At 41.8% G+C, this 21,134-nt stretch overlaps 4 protein-coding genes across 7 annotated transcripts in view; all 4 read left to right on the forward strand.

The window, feature by feature from the left end:
* Nucleotides 1–6,280, forward strand: part of rin2 (Ras and Rab interactor 2) — a 28,709-nt gene extending 22,429 nt beyond the window's left edge. The window contains exons 9-13 of one of the 3 annotated variants that reach the window (XM_027014771.2): nt 3,015–3,323; nt 3,504–3,635; nt 3,836–4,011; nt 4,360–4,419; nt 4,513–6,280. In XM_027014771.2, coding sequence (XP_026870572.2) covers nt 3,015–3,323; nt 3,504–3,635; nt 3,836–4,011; nt 4,360–4,419; nt 4,513–4,683 — 848 coding nt within the window. In that variant the 3' untranslated portion in view covers nt 4,684–6,280. Of the gene's footprint in view, nt 1–3,014; nt 3,324–3,503; nt 3,636–3,835; nt 4,012–4,359 lie in introns of all 3 variants that reach the window. The other 2 variants (XM_027014772.2, XM_027014770.2) reach the window with 2 other exon arrangements.
* A 957-nt stretch (nt 6,281–7,237) lies between these two features.
* On the forward strand, nt 7,238–13,388 carry slc17a5 (solute carrier family 17 member 5). Its single transcript, XM_027014747.2, has 11 exons — nt 7,238–7,360; nt 8,641–8,831; nt 9,201–9,434; nt 9,518–9,605; nt 9,713–9,799; nt 9,921–10,039; nt 10,170–10,331; nt 10,566–10,698; nt 10,937–11,084; nt 11,227–11,317; nt 11,843–13,388. The coding sequence occupies exons 1-11, from the start codon at nt 7,276–7,278 to the stop codon at nt 11,972–11,974; spliced, it is 1,470 nt and encodes a 489-aa protein (XP_026870548.1). The 5' UTR covers nt 7,238–7,275; the 3' UTR covers nt 11,975–13,388.
* A 187-nt stretch (nt 13,389–13,575) lies between these two features.
* Nucleotides 13,576–17,487, forward strand: eef1a1a (eukaryotic translation elongation factor 1 alpha 1a). 2 transcript variants are annotated; one of them, XM_027014782.2, is made up of 8 exons: nt 13,576–13,676; nt 15,006–15,187; nt 15,367–15,546; nt 15,712–16,008; nt 16,169–16,319; nt 16,465–16,721; nt 16,889–17,123; nt 17,210–17,487. In XM_027014782.2, the coding sequence occupies exons 2-8, from the start codon at nt 15,044–15,046 to the stop codon at nt 17,332–17,334; spliced, it is 1,389 nt and encodes a 462-aa protein (XP_026870583.1). In that variant the 5' UTR covers nt 13,576–13,676; nt 15,006–15,043; the 3' UTR covers nt 17,335–17,487. The 2 variants fall into 2 exon arrangements, with proteins under 2 accessions (XP_026870583.1, XP_026870584.1); XM_027014783.2 differs by having other exon boundaries at nt 13,590–13,676; nt 15,002–15,187.
* A 1,245-nt stretch (nt 17,488–18,732) lies between these two features.
* Nucleotides 18,733–20,827, forward strand: cgas (cyclic GMP-AMP synthase). Its single transcript, XM_027014788.2, has 5 exons — nt 18,733–19,265; nt 19,352–19,574; nt 19,669–19,932; nt 20,097–20,196; nt 20,398–20,827. The coding sequence occupies exons 1-5, from the start codon at nt 18,750–18,752 to the stop codon at nt 20,735–20,737; spliced, it is 1,443 nt and encodes a 480-aa protein (XP_026870589.2). The 5' UTR covers nt 18,733–18,749; the 3' UTR covers nt 20,738–20,827.
* Nucleotides 20,828–21,134: the final 307 nt, after the last annotated feature.

A 21,134-nucleotide genomic window follows, 5' to 3' on the forward strand; every position in this document is an offset into this window, starting at 1 on the left:
TACCTAGCATCTCATAGCACCGTGGCAGCAGCTGGGCAGTGCCCATCTTTTAGGAATGTCGGTGTATGTGCACAAAAGTCAGGTCACCACAGACTCACTTGTGTTCAAGGCCGCAGGCTTTAGGCTCTGCGTGACTTGATGTACAGTTGCACAGTGCCACGAGTTAACATTTATATTTGGATGCCAGTGGATACAGTTTAGCCTTTGCCTGACCTGCTTTAGCCTTTAGGACCTGTACGTGTAGACGGATGCTGTAAATGCACCACAAAAACCTTGTGCCTGCAGTCTAGTCATAAACCCGATAGATATGCTTGTGTTGGCCAGGGGTTCTTGGAAAGGCAGATCTTGGAAAACTATTACAAGTAGGGGCTTGTTTTTGATTAAACTTGTTTTGAGTTCTTCGGGAACGCTGCTTAATTCCGTCCCCTCTCTCCCAGCATGTAAACTATGTTCAGTAGTCTGCTCTGAGCTCTGCTGAATAGGTTTGATTCCAGATGTTCCTATATTGGCTTCCTGCCAAGTGGGCCACTGCCTCCCGGGTGAGCTCTCCTCCAATCCTCTGCCAGAGCCCTTCAGCCAGCCCCCTTTACTTGTTGATTCCAAGCTGGGATTGAGTGAGTAGGTGGATGTAAAGCCAGAATGTAGAAAGGGGGGGCTTGTTTTCTGTTTAGCCCAATCACACTCTGTTTTGTCCAGTAAGCCGCATACAACTGTATGGCTTTCTTAACATCAGCAGTCTTTTAATTGTGGCTTCTCATTGCTCTTTGTAGACAACGACAACCAGGGTTGACAGAGGTCAGGAAATTAATTTTAATTTTGCACAGAGAGGAAAAATGAGCACATATCAGTAAAGCTTCATTTCTGATAAAGCTGCCTCGCCCTCTGCGTTTTGTTTTTATGCCAGGACAAGAATAGTGTTGCTCCTCGTTTACTTAACTGGCTTATTGGAAAAGTTCTTGTTAAGATACCCCAGGAATTGTTGGCTTGGGAGTCTGGTGTGAATTACACAAATCTGTTTTCCAAACTTCCTCCCAAAAATAGAGAAGTAAACCTAGATACTCGGTTTGTAGGGAATAAAAGGCAGGGTCTGAAACTATTTAATGTTTCTTGTGGAAACAAAATACATTTAATGCATAACACAGGGGATTTTTACACTCTTTGTGCTTGCTTGTTAGAGTGACGCAATTTGTGGCCATGTCTCACTACGATGGCATGCTGTGTGTCAAAGTGCTTGTGCTGCGTGGGAGGAATCGGTGGACTCACTTCTCTTCTCTGAGTCTGTGCTTTCCTGCCACTGCAGATCTGGGGGGAGGGAGGGTGGTTGTGGTGAAGGGGATGTTTGTACGCAGTGGAAGACTGCCTCCCAGACTAAGCCTGGCCTTGGCCAAGGCCCCCTCTTCATCTGGGTCCTTTTCCTGGCTCCTCGTTGTCTCCACACTATCTGACACTGTCCTCCCCCAACGGTGGCTCACTCCTCATCCACTTGCCAGTACCAAAGATGAAGGCAGATGGCTTTCTTTTTAAAAACATGGACATCCTTGTAAAAAAAAAAAAAAAAAAGAAAGGAGAGTTTTACATTACGAACCTAACAAATCACTTATGTTGAAGCATATTGAATACTTCTGTTAGATGTGGGATGGAGTGGGTAAACACACGAGTGCCCGTGGACCCCTGTGAAAGGCCTTCTATGTGCTGCCAGGTGGAACTGGCACTCGCGCGGTGCCCACGTGGGGCGAGACGCCTTGGCTCGTGTGGGTCTGTGTCTTTCTCGGCCCCCTCTTTGTCAGGGCTGAGCTCTGTGTGAACCAGCAGGGTCACTGTGCTAACCTCAGGCACAGGCAGCGAGGAGGTGCATTCACGACCTACGGCTTTCTAGAACACTATCTCGGGTTTGGAAATATATCTATCGAAATATTTTTTGCTGCATTGAATTTATGGGAATGCCATAAAGACATGCTGACATTTATATTCCAAGGCCAACCGTGACAAATTTAAACATGTAGGTGTTGGGCTATGTTTACCGTTTGATCAAGTTCAACATGTTCTTTCTGAAAAGCTCGTTATTCTGTGGGTTGGGCAATCCTGTCATGTTACTGTTAATTCTTTGGAAAACATCCTGCATATATGACGGATATGACAGATCTTGCCTCAAGGATACATCCGAGGGAATGAGTACACACACGCACACACACACACGCATGCATATAAAATATATCATGGCAGTTGCTACTTTGCATAGAACCAGCTGAGCTAATTGCTGATGTCAGTGTTCTTCCACAGTAGGGAGGGGATATTTGAGACAGGAATGGGGAAAAAAGGGAGGGACCGAGATGCAGAGCAAAGCACTGGGCAAACAGATGCCTGGTGCCAGACAACTTAAGGGAAGAAGCATTACTTCCCTTACTAAATGTTTATGCTGATGAGAGCACATTTTGCTTCATAGTCAGCATTCTTAACCACCTGGGCACAGTTAAACATTAGATTCTGCTCTTAGGGCCATGTGACTTCATTTACAGTGCCCTCGAGTTTTATTCATGATGTTGCAGTTTAGTCATGAGTTTTGAACCAGGTTTGCGCAATCGGTGTTACAGGGTAGGACTTGTTCATTGGAGTCATTTAAATGAATACCTGTGCTGAGATTGGCAGACACTGTTCCATTTTAGAGAACCAACTGTGGAAATATTGGAGGCAGGTATTTCCTCTCCTGGAGAGGAAATGGAAACATTACATCTGCGGGAAGCCTTAGTCTTCTCCTACATTCATTTCTGTCTCTAACAGGTCTAAATTCAGATCTTGGAGTCATAACATTTGAGAAAAAGTGGTTTGATACATTTTGTGTGTAAAATAAATGAATCATACATGTTCATTGACTCATTCTGCCCTAGTCATATGAGTGGGATTGCATCTGAATGAATTTATGATGTACCTCTGCTTTAGCAAGTTGCTTCCTCTTTCTTTTCAGCCACTTTTGTGACCGCAGTGAGCTCTTACCAACTTGTCCATCTCCTCCTCAGATCAGGTTCTGGAGAAGGCCATGCATAAATGTGTGCTGAAGCCTCTGAAGTCTGTGGTGGAGACAGCGCTGCACGACTTTCAGGTGAGCAGCGGGGCCTGGCAGCAGCTGAAGGAGAACCTGGCTCTGGCCAAGACCAAGCAGCCGCGAGAGATGGGGGTGGATGGTGCTAGCCCTCCAGACCCCGTGGCCATTGAGAAGATCCGCCACAAGTTCCACAACATGAGAAAGATGTACTCGCCTGAGAAGAAAGTGCAGCTCCTGCTCCGTGTCTGCAAGCTCATTTACACAGTCATGGAAGACAATTCAGGTATGAAAGGGTGATGTCTAATTATTTTTAATTTATTTATTTTTGGTGGCAGTTTTTGAGTAGGATCAACACTCTTTACCAGTTTGCCAGGATAAATGCCGTCTGCCAGTTTGTCAGCGTAGCAGCACATTTGACATGTTTGTGTTTGTGTGATGATGATGATGATGATGTTGATGTTAGGGAGGCTGTATGGGGCAGATGACTTTCTGCCCATGTTGACTTACGTGCTGGCACAGTGCGACATGCCTCAACTGGATACAGAGATTCAGTACATGATGGAGTTATTGGACCCCTCACTGCTGCAAGGAGAAGGTAACCCAAGCCGTGGTGATCCTAATCCGCAAACACTACTCCCTTTTCACTGATCTTCAGAATGCTGCTTCAGAAGCAGTGCTATTTAGGTGTACCTTTCCTAATGATTTGAAGGATCCTTTAAGTTTTGTATCAGTATTTGTATCAGTTTTGTATTTGTATCATGCTCGAACAGCTGTCTTGCTTTCCTTTATTGGTAGGTGGATACTACTTGACCAGTGCGTATGGAGCCATGTCCCTCATTAGGAACTTTCAGGAGGAGCAGGCGGCACGCGTGCTCAGTTCAGACACCCGTAACACGCTCCACCAGTGGCACCGCAGACGCACCGCCCAGCGTACTGCCCAGCATACCGTGCCTTCTGTGGACGACTTTCAGGTAAAACTCTCAACACGTACTGGATATCACCTATGGGTTTTTTTTTGTTGTTGTTGTTGTTGTTGTTTTTTTTTTTCCCTGAGTTCTATTATGTGTGGTAGGGAGGGAGAGAATTTGTCTGGCACAAACTGACTCATTCCTTTGTGATGAGCTGTTTCTGGTCACAGAAAACAAAACTGCATCTGGGATCAGTTTACCAGAAATACTGTATTATTAAAAACGTAAGACACCGTATAAATGCATTGTGTATGCATGGGTACTTGGTGTACCATGTAATAAAGCACTTGTGTGATGTTGAGAATTATGGGAAATGAGACCCTGATGCTTTTCCTTCTTTGCTGTGTGCAGAACTATCTAAGAGTGGCATTGCAGGAAGCAGGCAGTGGTTGCACGGCCAAAACCCTGCAGGTCCGGCCGTATGCCACCACTGAAGAGGTGTGTCAGCTGTGTGCTGTGAAGTTCAATGTGCCTGACCCAGACAGCCATGCTCTGTTCCTGCAGATCGAGGAGACGGTGCAGCAGCTTGCTCCGGACACGCATCCGCAGAAGATTAAGGCCGAGCTGCATAGCCGGCCCCAGGTGCAGCCCTTCTACTTTGTCTACCGCCGCGTCCAGAACCTCAACCTCAGTGCTCCAACCGACCAAGTCAACGGCAATTCTGTGCCTAACTGAGTGCTAGCGCCCGTGCTGGCCTTCTTCCGCTCCCGTTCTGCCATGCAGGTCTCTCCGCAGCACTGCACAGATACTGGCCTGGGGTTTTGTTTGTTTGTTTTGGTTTTTCTTGGAGCTTTAATGTCTGAAGGAAACGGAAAATGTTGCTGGGCTGAATGGAAAGGAGGAAGGAAGGATGTGTCTAACAGATGCGGTGTTCGCTTCTCTCCTTTGTCCTGACTATTTTTGGACCTTTTTGGGAAGTAGCACGTGACCATGATATGTGAGGGTGGCCATTTTGTGCCTTATATGCTACATCACGTTTAGTCTTAAAGAGGTCTGCTGGCTATACCTATCCTGCTATCAGGTCTGTTAAGTCAGGGCGTTTTTCTATGCTGAGGATTGCATACTGCAGGGTGCTCCCTCTCATGTCCAAAATAGCCTTTTAACTGTGCTGAGGAACAGATCATCCATACAACAACTTCCCCATAAAGAGCTGAACTGCACCTGATTTAAATGACGTATTAATTATTAAAGATGGTTCCCTTGTGAAAGCTGCTTACCTCAGCCTAATATTTTTATACGGTGAATATATAATGTTGTTTTTCTGTGTGCAGTTGCTGGTAAACTGCTTTCTTTTTATATATGTAAAATTATCAGTATAATATTGCATGTGTTTATTCATTGGCAAGATGATCAATTAAGAACCAGGCATTGTTGCCAGTGAGTTTTATTCTAAAGCTTTTGTATGAATGAAATGAGTTGGCGCTGGTAATTAGTCATTATTCCACAAAGCCATTGTTTGTGCTCCTCAGTTTATTTATAATAGGTTTTGGTTTGAAGGTGGAATAAAATGTTACCAAGTTTTAGAAAATAATGTACTACTGACAAGCTAAAGGCTTGTGTGTGAATATATATGATCTCCATCTCAGTTGTTTTTGGGCCTGGCTGGCAAGTCTCTGAAAGTGTGCAGTGAGATCCAGGAAAGTGCTGTGAAAGTGTGCTTGTTACAACACAAAGGATGATATGAGGAGAAAGACAGGAAGCATGGGAAGTAGGTTAAGAGAACGGAATTGCATTAAATATATAATATAATATATATATTATATTATAAATATAAATGTATATGAGGAGGTTTGATTTCCATAAAGGTGTCCAATACTACAAATATTAAGTGTTATCTACTAAAATGCTATGGAATTATATGTTCTGATGTAAACTCAGGACACTTAAGTGCAAAGATTTTGGAAAAAAAGATAGTTAGGCTGTCTATCAAATGAGACCGGATCAATGAAATACTCTAATCCCTGTAGCATTAATAGAAATATTTGTCATGTCTGTCTGTAAACACATGCAAGAGATGGTGATGATCATCTTTTATTAGGTCCAAGTATGTAATGTAAATGTGATTTTTAACAAGATATTTTAACTATATTGAGCAAATATTTATATGTGAACTGTGCAGGGATTTTCACAGGTTTTCTGAAACTTCTTAAAGTGTATTCTTTTGCAAATTCTCCACTACCAACACTCTCTTAAGAGTCTTTTTTTTTTCTTTATTCTTGAACAATACTCTTTGGCACACAATAAATTTAAACATTAAAAAAATAAATTTGTCTGATTTTCCTCAGCTTTGTTATTCAGTTCTATTTCTAGTGTTCTTGTGCAAAGTATTATCTTAATAGTGGCTCAGTGCCAAATGCACTTCAGTTATTACTAATTCCGTTGAAGAGGAATTTCTAAGAAATTAGTATAAATAATGTATTGCTCATTAATAAATAACTAATCATGCCACAGTGTGAAATACACATGGTCACATATCTAGGATTTAATAGACATGAAGTATAAATGAAACACACATGCATTGATCAGAATGACTGTTGTGATACTGCTGTAAGAGCACTTGGACAAAATGGACAAAACCAAAATGGTCCACTGCATACTGGCCATGTCACTGACGTGATTTGCTCAGTAGAATAAAACTTGTCCTCACTTAGAACAAGAGTGTATGTGGCCATGAGAAAGTGGTTAATCAGTTACTGCATTTCCATTATATTGGTGTATGAAAGCAAGTGAATGGAAGATTGTTTTCTTGATTCTTCAAAATAACTCAAAAACACCTCCAAGACACACACAACATCTTTACAGATCTGCTTGTGGCTTTGCCTGGGTTGCTAGAACGATTTAGCCCCATCTACTGGTTATGTAGCACCTAGAAATTAATGTAACATTTCTCTCTCTCTCTCTCTCCCTCCCTCTCCCCTGCCTTCCTTCCCCTCCCTGTCTGTCAAAGCTGCGGTTATACAATTACGGTTATATAGAGTTATAAAGAATATTGTTTGTGAAAAGGCTAGAAATTTTGTAGTATTAATAAACTTGTTTATTCTCTCTTATCTACGTATTGTATTTTTTGTGTTAGGCAGGGTTTCTAAGTTTATTTCAAATTTGTCTTTATTTGTTTGCTGTTTTATTTTTCGATTTTTAGGCCTAAAAACTGGGCTGGTTTTCTTCAGATGACTTTTATTTTGAAAGAAAGCTCACCTTCTGGTTCTTGAAGAGGGTGGTGCACCGACGTGAGGGTTGTAAACACTTTACAGAGGTTGCCGGTGGACGATGGATCACTCAGCTTCGGATTCAGAAACCGATGATTATAAGCAGCCTTTGCTTCATCGGAATGAAGACGAGGACATAAAAAGAGGTGAACATTGTATACTAGCTATCTTATGTATATTTGGGAAACTATTTTGGTAGCAGGCGATATTTACGTTAGCGCTATCAAAGCGATCCATTTTCAGTTTTCGCATTTTTGTGTTTTAAGCTTTGCATTTGAAAGTGAGCGGTTACGTTATGCCATTATGGACTGTCGTAACGTTTATTCTTAGAGGGGTTATCTAGCCAGACAGCATGTGTTAGACCTCGAAATGTTAACGTTAGCTTGCTAACGCTAGCTCGTTGGCTTTGTGACCCTACCTAGTTACCCAGTCAGCTGAATACACGACACACTGGTGTTGTCGACTAATGAACAATCTAAATTCGGACATATTTCCATACGTGTCCCTTTATACGAAGGGACTGTACGAAGATGAAATGCAATACGAAGATTGATTGCAAATATTCTAGCTTTGCAAGTTCCATCTAACTAGCTAGCTCTTAATGATTAAATATAAGGACAGAAATGCTAATATGTACTACTTAGCCAGTTATTTGGGTACATTAGCTAGCATTAAGTACGTTAAGGTTGTAGGTTATATTAGGGTCCATCTAGCTAACCTACAGATGCAGGCGAACCATCACGGGACAGGGAGGCTTGGACTTTAGTCATCGAGTCATGCAGTGTTTAGGCGTCCCCCACAAACCGTATTATAGCTAGAGTGTTTAAAATGTATAGTCAGTATACAGTTGTCATTCATCTGCTTCACGAGTCTTAATACTCTTCAACTACAAGTAAATTAGAAAATTAGATAAGGATGCTGTCTCAGGCCTGATAAAGATCCTTGTCCGCAACGGATGCTCTGGCAAAAAAGTAGACAGGAGAATGACGAGCCACGTCACTTTGATCTGAATAGCAGTGGGTATGCTGGGAAAGTTGGCTGTGGTTTCCTTTTAAACAATAACAAAAACAATATAGATTTAGTTATAATATCTAAGGTATAAAATGATTTGAATAAATATGTAGATGTTTTAATTCTTGTTTTTTTGTTTCATCTGTTCTCTTCTTGGGAATGATTAGTGTGCGTTGCAACATACAGACTGTGCTACAGAAGATTTGCAAGGAGTTATTTAGACTCCTGTAAATGAAGGTGTGGCTGTGGTCTACAGTCAGGTGTGGCTGTGGTCTACAGTTGTTACTGTTCATAATATGTCTGCACTGCCACATTGCTCAATGTCCATGGGTACTAACATTTCTCTTTCCTCTGGCAAACACATGTCTCTGTACATTTGAAAAAGAGCTTGTGCATATGATGATTATTCCCACAGCTCCAGCGCTCTGTTCCTCGCGCTACAGCCTGGCCATCCTGTCCTGCTATGGCTTCTTTGTGGCATACGCCTTGAGGGTGAACCTCAGCGTGGCCATGGTGGACATGCTGAACAGCAGTAGCAGCAATAACGTCAACAGCTCTGTCTGCCTGAGGCACAATAACCCCCCGCGCCCCAGGCACAACCACACGGTAGGAACATCTGACATTCTGTGGACCCAGAGCTATGCTAAGAGAGCCTTCTGCCAAAGTGAAGCTGCACCTTACCAGTTCCTAAGGGATAATTATGACTAAACCAGTGTAGAATAGGTTAGTAGCCTAGGTCAAACATCAAGGTCAAACTTTAACTCAATAAAGATAAATAAAAAATAAAATTTGTGAAAGAATATACTTTAGATGTAATTTATTTGTTTTGGAACACATTTGTTTGTTCTAAGTATTCTACAATATTTAGCTTTGTCTGTCTTTCAGTAGGAGACCTTAGATATGCTACCCAGTCCTTGGTCTGTTCAAGCATCTTAAAAAGGATCATGTTACATATGAGCTGTTTGCCCTCCTCAGGCCAGTGTGTATGACTGGGACTCAGAGACTCAAGGCTGGATCCTGGGCTCTTTCTTTTATGGCTACATCATCACTCAGATACCAGGAGGGTACATGGCACGCAAGTATGGTGCCAAGTGGCTGCTGGGCTTTGGGATCCTGGGGACTGTGATCTTCACTCTGCTTACGCCTGTAGCTGCTGACCTAGGGGCTGGTTACCTCATAGCGGTCAGGGTCCTCGAAGGCATTGGGGAGGTGAGCGTACCTCTGTAGAAACATCGGCCTGTGCTGTGCTTTTAAAGAGAGACTCTAATGCTGTATGTTTAATGGGCTGTCAGGGAGTGACATTTCCTGCGATGCATGCCATGTGGGCATCTTGGGCCCCACCAATGGAGAGAAGTCGGCTTCTCACCATCTCATATGCAGGTAAAACCTGACCTGTTTGCCGATGCAATAGCTAATGCCTTTTTAAAAAACCTTTACTTTTGTATCACATTTTTTAAGGGAGTATTTTAACAAAATTCTGTTTTTAGGTGCCCAACTTGGCACTGTAGTAGCCCTGCCCTTGTCCGGACAGATATGTTTTTACTTGGACTGGACTTATGTCTTCTATATTTTTGGTAAGGTTATGCAGCTGCAACTGTAAAGTACCATAACACATTTATTTGGTAAATCTGTGTAAATCACTGTGATTGCATACTAAAACCAATTTTGTGCATGTGTTTTATTCTGTCTTTGCAGGAGCTGTTGGTATCCTCTGGTTTATCCTGTGGTCTTTGCTGGTCAGTAACAGCCCCACCTCACACAGAAGAATATCAGAGGTTGAAAGGACCTACATAACAGCCTCTTTAAAAAATGAGGTAGACAACAATGTATTTTTGACTCTCCAATACCTTAAACCCTGTCCTAGGTGAATGTCACCTGCATTAAATGAACGGAACGGTTGATTCACACTTCATCTAGCCTATGCATTTTTCCTTTGCATTGTAGCTTTCTCCAACAACGGACCACATTCCGTGGACATCCATCCTTACCTCTGTGCCATTATGGGCCATAGTTGTTGCCCATTTCTCTTACAACTGGACATTTTACACTTTGCTGACACTCTTACCCACTTACATGAATGATATACTGGGCTTCAGCATTAAGCAGGTTGGTACGCAGCTTGTAGGGACTCCTCTATGCCTAGGGCCATGATTAAATTTCATTGTTTACAAATGATGTCATGTCATGTCATGTCTTTGTTTTGGATGACTCCTCTGCCTGTGAAATATTTGCACATAGGCATCACAACTATTGTGCAGTATGAAAATGACCATAAACCAAAGGATATTTTATATGTTTTAAATGTGCTGATGTGTTTTTGTGGAATATTTTAAATATTAGAATGGAATGCTTTCTGCTCTGCCGTACCTGGGCTGCTGGTTGTTGTCTATGGGTGGAGGCCAGTTGGCAGACTACCTGAGGGAGACTTGCCTATTCAGTACGGTGGCAGTGCGCAAAGCCTTCAGTATCATAGGTGAGGAGCTCAGAGCCTTCAGAAGAGATGACTGTATGTGAGAGAACAGTGCTGTGTTGAATTCTGTGCCTTCACAGCTAAATAAGAGGAATTTAGGATCTGCTGTGTCATGAGGATTTGTTTTTCACTTCCATTACAGGAATGCTGAGGAGAGTTTAGTGCAGTCATGTGATTGATTGAGGTTTTTCCTCTTTGAGCTTGCTCACCCACCCGTGTGTCTGCCCTCATGCATGTGTAGGTATGATGGGGCCAGCTGTGTTCCTGGTGGCAGCAGGATACACTGACTGCAACTACACCCTCGCTGTCATTTTCCTTACCATCTCTTCATCGCTTGGTGGCTTTTCAGCATCTGGCTTTAACATCAATCATCTGGACATTGCACCATCGTAAGGCTATTTTGTTAGGAATTGTTTTAGAAGAAGTGGCTAAATATTGGCAGCTAATTACTTAGTATTTACTGTGTAGATATGTTTTGTTATGCCTAATGGGGTGTGATTTTTCAGCACTGTTAAAATGTTCTTTCCTCAGCTATGCTGGAATATTGCTTGGAATCACAAACTCCTTTGCAACTATACCAGGCATGGTGGGTCCCGTGATAGCAAGGTCACTGACCAAATCTGTAAGTGCCTTTTTCTTCTTTAAGCTGTTCTCTTATCATTATAGTGTCATAAAAAGCATCATATATCATGTGAGGCCTACAAAAAAGGCATACTGTGATCCCTCTTCCTAGGCAGAGGTTCTAAAAGAAGTTAAGAGGATTTGCTTTGCTTTTCAATTTCATAATCATAACTCAGAATTAGACCACACTCACTTCTCAAAGCATTACAGCACCAGAGGGATCCAGATGAACACTCAGGTTATCCTAACAGCAAACCTCAGCATATAGAAATCGTATTGCATAGTTGCAATAATTTGTTGGAACAAGATAAGGGCAATCCCAGAATTTGCTAGTTACAATCATCTACCAAAGATGTAAAGAATTTAAAACGTAAGTATTCTACCATATGTAGTTCAAGTAAATGTTAACATTTTAGAATAAAAGCTTTTTGTTGTCAGATTAGTTTCTATATTTGATTCCTGGTTGTCGTTACTTAAAATTTTCTTGATTTTTGTTTCTGTTGTTTTGTGCCTTTGTTTGTTACAGAACACCATAGTGGAATGGCGAACAGTGTTCTTCATTTCCGCTGGAATAAATCTGTTTGGGGCCGCCTTCTACACACTGTTTGGGAAAGGTACAGTCCAGCCCTGGGCAGTACAGAGTTTGCACATCCAGTGAATATATTTTTATTTTTTTTATGTAAGAGAGTAATGGACGATAAATTATAAATTCAGTGGACTTAATTCAGGTGATTCACTATGAAGGCTTGAGCACAGATAAAGAAATCCTTACTTTTTTTTCAGTAAGGTACTATGTGGCCCATATTTGGAAATGTTCTCTCTTAGGTTTTCACTAGCTGCCAATGTTCACTCCGTTTAAATCTCAGATGGGTTTGCAAAAACCCCAGCCTAACGATAGACCTGAAACATTGTGTCCTGAAATGTTTGTTCAATTCATTTGGTCTGTTCAGCAAACCTGTTCAGTGTAAAAGCCAAACTCCAGTGCTTTGGCCTAAGAAGCCAGAATAGTAACCAGCTAACATGTGTATCTGTGTAAGCAGTAAATCTTTGCTTAAATATTCAGGAGATCATTAAAATGCCAATTTACTTGCTCCATCTGAGGTTTGAAATAATTGAGCTGAACTTGGGTTGAAGTTTAAACCAACTTTATATAATAATGTAATGTTATGATCTATATCTGCAGGAAATACCTTTCTGCCCACATTACTTTTATCAATACTAACAGATGACTCATTGATACACTACACATCCCTATTATAGTTAGTACCAGCTATAAGCATTGTGACCATGAGAATACGAATACAAAATAGAGTATCACTCTAATACACCCCAATTACAAGCTTAATAAAGGAATCCTATGAAACGTCCACTTGTCTCTAAATTAGCCATAATGAAGTATTGTCCTTATTCCTTCTAGTTACTGTGCCTTATTTTTATTTTATGAACCTCTTTTCATTAGATTCATAATTGTTTCTACTCCGTAGCGCATAAGGATTCACATTATAAACCACTGGGCACATTTGACTTTTCACTTGCCAACTGTTTGTATACTGTAATGTTATACCATAAAAGTGAGTATGTATATTTGATTGTTTTAACCTATATTACTTTTATACTTTGCCATATATTTTTTTGTTTACTTGCTGGAGTACATTGTTTACGTGAGACATGAGGTATTGCATGTCTTGCAGCTAATTTCTCCACCTGAAAAGTCAGGGATGCATTGATACCCTGTATATAAGCATGTTATAAGATGTATATAAACCACCATGTTCTGCTCAAAATCCAGCATCGTCCTTTAGTTCCCTTGCCCACTCTCCTCAAAAAAAACAACAACAATTTTTTAAATTAAAAGCCAATAATTATGTATGGTCTTGTAACTTTTATTTGTTCATCACTTATTGTTTATTAGTGGAAAATTAATCAATTTGTCCTAATTTCCCATGGTTACAACTTAAGTCTTTCAAAATTGGTATCAGAGCCTGAAAGGTCAAATATCGGGTTCCCAGGAAAGAGCGTTATTTTTATGTATGTTTGTTATTAGTCTTTAATAAAGATTATTTTTTAGTTTTTGTTATTTCCATGGGTGTTTATGCATATGGAATAATCCATTATTGTCACGTTATGCTTTGTATACACATACATTTAGAATAACTTTAAAGAATCGGTTTTGGGCCTCTCTCCTGAAAGGAAAGCCCAGCAGCTGTAGTCCAAACCCCAAACGCAACCCAGTTAATGTTAACGATGTGGTCATGAGCGTTGCGTAGAACTGCGCAACCGCCCTCGTCCGCAATATAACCGGATCCCAAACGCCGCTCAGCCTCTCCGGCGTCGTGCGTGTGTCCCCGCCACAAACACAGGTAGAGTACTCCACAAATTACAGCGGATCTTTTCTTCTGGCGTGCCCACACGTATAAGGAAGACTGGTTCTTTATTGTGTCGCGCTTTCTAGTAGTGTTGTATTTGCTGACCTCTAGCTTGCTGATGTTTAGGCTTGACATTGTGCTAGTCACAGTCTATGGGATGAGAATATGGCGGCAGCTGCAGGCTAAGGGATACGTGCCGATAAATCCCCCAGACGTTTGAGTGATCTGTGTCACTCGCCAACTGCAATTTGTGCGGTAGAATGTTACGGATACAAAGTCATTGGAGGATGATTTGGCCAGTAAATAAAGCGCTGGAAGCATATCCCATTTTAACGATCATTTATAAGACGTCATTCCCTAATAATTTCAAACGAATGGCGGTTAGATAATATCAACAGTAATACCCTTTCTCTTATAATATACGTTAAGTGAGAATTAGGTGACTAATAGCAATGAGCAATAATACAACTTAATGAGTTGTGTCCAGCATTAACGTAATGGGTACGTAAGCGATAACTTATCCTACAAGATAAATGATGGGTTTATGTGTACTCGGAATGGTATTAATACTTTGACCTCATATGGTGGATACACGAATTGATCATTTAAATTTGGTACATCCCTTTTTAATCTCAAATGGCTGCTCTCGTCTTTTAAATTGGAATGGTTCTAACAAAATGGAGGTCTGTGCGAGTGATTTTTATGAAGTGTTGAAAGCATGCTCATCCATTTACATCAGCCCGATGTTACTCGGCTAAGATATATGACTAAGCGAACGTATAAAGCATTTGCAAAGACGGCAGGAGCAGAGGAGGGTGTGGACCAGCAGAATTGGCAGACTTGAGAAGGAGGTTCTGTGCACCTCGCCTCATGCACTTTGGTGTCAGTTATCAGGATCAGGAGGGTGTAGAAAGGTTGCCACATACAATTTTTAAACACCATAGAAACGTAAACATTTTAGGTTGCTATGTACTACTTTAGCTACCTCAGTTCATACTTTACTAATTCATTTTCCAAATTGTGTGAAAAGCAGCTTGAACATGTGCGCTGGTTTCTGCCCTTGTCCATGGTGCTGTACAGACACTGGCTTTTATGTAATGCTGACGGCTGCTCGATCGGGCACTAAAAATATTTTCCATTGAGAACTCCAGTACAGCTTTGTTCACACACTTGTCAGGCTAAACACCTATTGCTTTAACTTGCGCTGTAACTGTTGAGCTTAAAATATCCCATTTTAACACTTAATGGCTTTCTAAGTACTTAATAAGTCACAGTATGTTATAGGTATTGAATAAGTCACTTGTGTTCTGTTATCTGAGGCAGGATTTGTAGTGTGGTTGTCAAGTTCTGTATTACCAGTCATGGGAAAGGAAAAGCTTCACATCAACATTGTGGTCATTGGCCATGTCGACTCTGGGAAGTCTACCACCACTGGTCACCTCATCTACAAGTGCGGTGGTATTGACAAGAGAACCATTGAGAAGTTTGAAAAAGAGGCTGCTGAGGTAGGACTGTTACGACAATTGACCTTTTGGAACTTCTTTTTTTCTTTTTCCTTTTTTTTTTTAAACAAACTCCACTGTAATGTATTTTATTCAAGTTGAATCCTTAACAGTGCAATGGTTTTCAGATGTGGAGAGGGCAGTATTTATATACACCTTTTCTTACTTCTAAACTGTTTTAGATGGGAAAGGGTTCCTTTAAGTATGCCTGGGTGTTGGATAAGCTGAAGGCCGAGCGGGAGCGTGGTATCACTATTGACATTTCCCTGTGGAAATTTGAGACAAGCAAGTACTATGTTACGATCATCGATGCACCTGGTCATAGGGACTTCATCAAAAACATGATTACTGGCACTTCCCAGGTCAGGAACAAGTTAACATTTCTTTGTTGGTCACTTCTTTGAGTTTTCCCGAGTGTATTAGCAAATTAATTAATTCTTAGATTTAGATATCATTCATTTTAATTCTATACCCTGGATCCTGTGTGCTTCATATATTTGATGATTTTTTTTCCCCCTGTTTTCCAGGCAGACTGTGCTGTACTGATTGTGGCAGCTGGTGTTGGCGAGTTTGAAGCTGGTATCTCCAAAAATGGCCAGACCAGAGAACATGCACTTCTGGCTTACACATTGGGTGTTAAGCAGCTCATTGTAGGCGTCAACAAGATGGACTCCACTGAGCCCAACTACAGCCAAAAGCGCTATGAGGAAATTGTGAAGGAAGTCAGCACCTACATCAAGAAGATTGGCTACAATCCAGAAACTGTGGCATTTGTACCCATTTCTGGCTGGAATGGTGATAATATGTTGGAGGCCAGCCCCAATGTGCGTGTGACTAGAAAATGTCACCAAAATTCACCAAGCGCAAAGTACCTCAAGTTATCACTCATAATTCCTCTGGTTCTGCTGTGGCTATAGCAGTTAAAACAAGAGTCACCATTTCTGATCAACTTGCGATTGATGCTCTCTTTTGTCACTACTGTAGATGACCTGGTTCAAGGGCTGGAAAATTACCCGTAAGGATGGTAGCGTATCTGGCACTACTCTTCTGGAAGCTCTGGATGCCATCCAGCCACCGACCCGTCCCACTGACAAACCTCTCCGCTTGCCCCTGCAGGATGTTTACAAGATTGGAGGTGACACATTCTGCAAGACTTTTTTTTATATTACCCATTAAACGTTAGGGATGAGAATATGCAGTGTTACTGTTATTAGTGGCTATAGCCTTTTGAAGTTACGTTAAACCACTTTACTTAACACATCTCACCCTCCCTCCATTAGGTATTGGAACCGTCCCTGTTGGTCGGGTGGAGACTGGCATTCTGAAGCCAGGCATGGTAGTGACCTTTGCCCCTGTTAATGTGACCACTGAGGTAAAGTCTGTGGAGATGCACCATGAGGCCTTGTCTGAAGCCTTGCCTGGCGATAACGTGGGCTTCAATGTCAAAAATGTCTCTGTGAAAGACATCCGTCGTGGAAACGTTGCTGGGGACAGCAAGAATGACCCACCCCAAGAGGCAGCCTCCTTCACTGCTCAAGTGAGTTCAGTCTCCATTTCTTTTCTTGACCAAATCTTCTAGAACCCTTTGTAGCTTTACTGCTACTTCTTAATGTGGTGAACTCTTTACTGTCACTGAGTTGCAGTTGATGAGAACACTGAATGATAGGTGACCGTTTGGTAATCAAGTCAGCATTTGCCCATTAGGTGATCATCCTGAACCATCCAGGGCAGATCAGTGCTGGTTATGCCCCTGTACTGGATTGCCACACTGCACACATTGCCTGCAAGTTTGCTGAGCTCAAGGAGAAAATTGACCGCCGCTCAGGAAAGAAACTTGAGGACAATCCCAAGAACCTCAAGTCTGGAGATGCTGCCATTGTGGACATGATACCTGGCAAACCCATGTGTGTGGAGAGCTTCTCTGAATACCCTCCTCTTGGTGAGAGTCATTACATTCCTTTTAGAAATATAACGATTATAAGCTGTAACTTACTGTTAACTGGCTGCTGTGTATGTGGTTTGCAGGGCGCTTTGCTGTGCGTGACATGCGTCAGACCGTGGCAGTCGGTGTGATCAAGGGAGTTGAGAAGAAAGCTCCCACTGGAGGGAAGGTCACCAAGTCTGCTCAGAAAGCACAGAAGGCCAAATGAATATTGTGTTTGACTGCCAACTCCAGAGTCATATATGGCAGAACAGAGGTTACCCAACCAAATCCCATTGGCTGCTTAAACTCTATAGTGAGAGACTGGTTAATTGTTCCAATGCATCGTAAAAGTATCAGGAGGAAAAAAAAAAGCAAAACACAAAAAAAGCACAGCAGTACTTAAGACAATTTGTTTGACTTTTAAATCCATAATGTGAAAAGTATTTGTAATATCAGCTTGTTACAATTTGGAATGTGATCTTTTTGGGTTATTACCATGAATACCATGTGTGATGTTAAACATTTGTAGATAGGAAACGTTATCTGACCTCTTCTGCTCTGGAGTGCAGTTCACCCTCAACATTCTCAGCATTGTTGTCTCAATTTTAGTGTTTGTTCACAATTTACTGTTTTCATGTTCTGCTGCTGTTAAATAATTAAATTCCACAGTCTTTCAGACTACTTTAGCTTTAAAGAAAAGTGAAAAATAAATAATATTTTCGAATCGGTGCACATCGGGCGCATGCAAATCTTTTGCACTGACTGAATCTCCAAGCACTTTGATTGGCATAAAGCTGATCCAGCACAGGCACTTATTAACTAATTGGCTTTAGCTTCTGCACCTTATTGTTCAAAGTATTAAGATCATTTGTGTCACAATAAAGATGTTTCAACCATAACAAATGTTTTGAGTTTTCCTTTAAGATTGAATATACTAAGTGGGATTGATTAATATATTAAAAATATTTTTCATAAAGATACTTAAGCATCTAAGATTAAACTGTCAATAAATATGTTCGCCGTTTTGCAGTCCTAACGTTTCAAGGATTTCAATGAAGGAATTCTGAAGTGCTGTGTTACAGCATCACAAATCCTTAGCTTTACGACCCTCAACATGAAAACACTCAGCCAGAAGAGGCCGCTAAAACCCTTTAATTACAAGACCCCGAACAACTTCGCGCTGTAATAAACGCATTTGGGCTACACTTAAAAGCCCATTCCAACCACATGGTAACTTAGTTTTCGCTCCATAGTATGTCTGAATAAACGAATTCATAAATGAGTGTATGTATTTGAAATGATGTTTCTAAAATTCTACGTATTAATAAACCACAATTTCAACCCCGGTTTTAACACAGATTTACAGACTAACACTAGGGGGTCTACATTCCTTTAAAATTAGGGGCAAGTGTAAATTATGATTCCACTATAGGAAAGGAAAGGGGCGAAAAGAAAGAACAGATGGAAAGGTGCATTTAAACCTACAAGGAATGAAGATGCAGAGTAAAGCCTAACTGCTGTGCCGGAAGCGCTGCCTGCTCCTCTCGCCAAGTGGGCAATACCTCCCACTGACGTCATGGGGACGTAAAGATTCAAATGTTCATAGCAAATCCATTTTCGCGCACATGCTTACGAAGTGCCATGTCCGGCAGAGGAAGACCACGCAAGGTGCCTGACGAGGCTTCCGGCGTCTCGTCAGCGAAAAATACGGGATCTACTCCGAAAAAGAGCTTTCGAGCGGAGGACCACAAAGTTAAAAAAGCGGGAGACGACATACCCCGGCATGTCGAGAAAAGAACGGATGCCCAAGTGACACGACCTAAACATGACAGCAGAACTAAAAAAGATGCTACAACACGTCCATCAAAATATGACGACACCCGTGCGAACGAGCAAACGGGTAAAAGTGCGCGAAGTGCGGTGGAGGAAGACGATCACAAAAGCTCGACGAAAGGATTGGACCACGGCGACGGCAATCCAGACAAAATTCTCCATGCTACCCTTCAGAAGTTAAGGATTAAGAAACAGGAGAGATCTGAGTCTACAAAATGCGTCAACGAGATAGAGGATCAAATCATTGATTACATAAAAAAGAGTTTGGATTGGTGCAAAGAAATTCGTGTGCTGAAGACAGGAAGTCATTATGAAAACGTTAAAGTAAGCGACTTTCGAGATCGTACTTTTTCCTTCTTACTGTGGTGTCTTGTTCTCGCTGAGAATGTTAAACGTAAATGACGTTTCAGATTTGCGAGCCTGACGAGTTTGATGTCATGCTGACCATTCCTGTTGAGAGGGTGGATGTGCATAATTTTGGAGAGGATGGCGCGTTTTACAGCGTAGCGATGAAGCGCCATACCCAGAAACATCCTTTAGACAGATTTCTCAACGAAGACAAGACGATCAAGGCCAATGAAATGCTGCAGGAATTCCGGGATAAGGTGAAGGAAGTCGTGGGAAAAATACCTTGTAAGTAATTCTGCATGGCTAACGATGATGAAATGTGTGCGTAATTACGCCTCTGCCGGTACAGCTTAATGTGTTGGATATGTGCGCACTCTAGATAACATTGAAGTGGAGCGCAAACGGAAGGGGTGTCCAGCGGTCACTCTGGTGGTGAACCTGAATGGCAAAACGATTTCTCTCGACTTTGTGTTGGGTCTGGAGGTCCACAAATCAAGTTGGCCCAGTTTCACCGCAAATGGCTTCAGGATCGAGGGCTGGCTCGGCAAAAAAGTGAAAAATGAGCTAAAGCGCAAACCATTTTATTTGGTGCCAAAATACGAGGGCAGAGGCAACGCAGAGTACAATGGAGTTGTCGCCAAAGGTAGGCTAGCTCACCTGTAAATAAAACCAAATATTGTTAGCTTTGGTAAAGTTAAAAATCAACTGAGCATTTTTGTATCGAAATAGAATATAGTTTATAAGGAGGTCCGATAAAACTATCAGATAACATTAAAATTAAAGGATGAAAATGCGTCTTTTGGACAGACACTTGGCGCATCTCTTTCTCGCATGTTGAGAAGGACATCATAAAAAATCATGGCGCGAGCAAGACATGCTGCGAGAGGGGAGCCGCGGGATGCTGCAGGTGACTGATCGACTGTAATGATCACTGTGCTCAGTACCCAGTTATGCTCTACATGGCAATTCCCCTCTAGTTTATCCCTGTACACTCTCAAATTCACGTGAAATCAGAGGCATGACGCTAATGATGTATCAATGTATAGCATGTATGGCTCTTTTCCAAGGAACAGATGCTATGTTTTTTTTTGTTTTGTTTTGTATACAGGAAACAGTGTCTTAAACTTCTGAAATACCTGCTGCTTCGGCTAAAGGAGGAGAACCCCAAGGAAGTGTCCAAGTTCTGCTCTTATCATGCAAAGACCACGCTGCTCCACGCCTGCACAGCCAGGCCGACAGACAGCGAGTGGAAAACAGGGCAGCTCAGTCACTGCTTTCAGCTGCTCCTGCAGGACTTTGAGAACCACTTGAGAAGTCAAAACATCCCCAATTTTTTTATTCCCTCACACAACCTACTCAACTCTGCAGGGCTGGACAAGAAAAGCTGTGAGTTCCTGGCAAAGTCCACCGAATACCAACGAAACAATGGCTTTCCGCTGTTCCGTTAAATCATGTTTAAAAGTAGCTCAGTAGTTAAGGTCCTTAACTTATAATTGGAAGGTTGTGGGTTCAAGTCCCACCACTGCCAAGCTTCCACTGTTGGGCCTCTGAGCAAGGCTCAATTGCTCAGGTTGTACTGTCATAATTTTAAGGTGCTTTGGATAAAAACATCAGCTAAATGCTGTAAATGTACACCTAAAAGATAAACACAAATAAATCTGTTTGAATTACTGTCTAGAGGTGGTGGTCAAGTTTCCTTGTAGCAGTGCTGTTTTGCTCTTGCTTTACTGCAGCAGCGCTGCTGCTTACGCTGCATTACCTCGTCGCTGTCCTCAAGGTACAACTGACTGTCCAAGATGTGGGAATGGAGCAAAGTGCCCTGGCTGTAGCTGCTCAGAAAAATAA

Source organism: Electrophorus electricus, chromosome 11 (assembly GCF_013358815.1).
Source record: "Electrophorus electricus isolate fEleEle1 chromosome 11, fEleEle1.pri, whole genome shotgun sequence".
NCBI lineage: Eukaryota > Metazoa > Chordata > Actinopteri > Gymnotiformes > Gymnotidae > Electrophorus > Electrophorus electricus.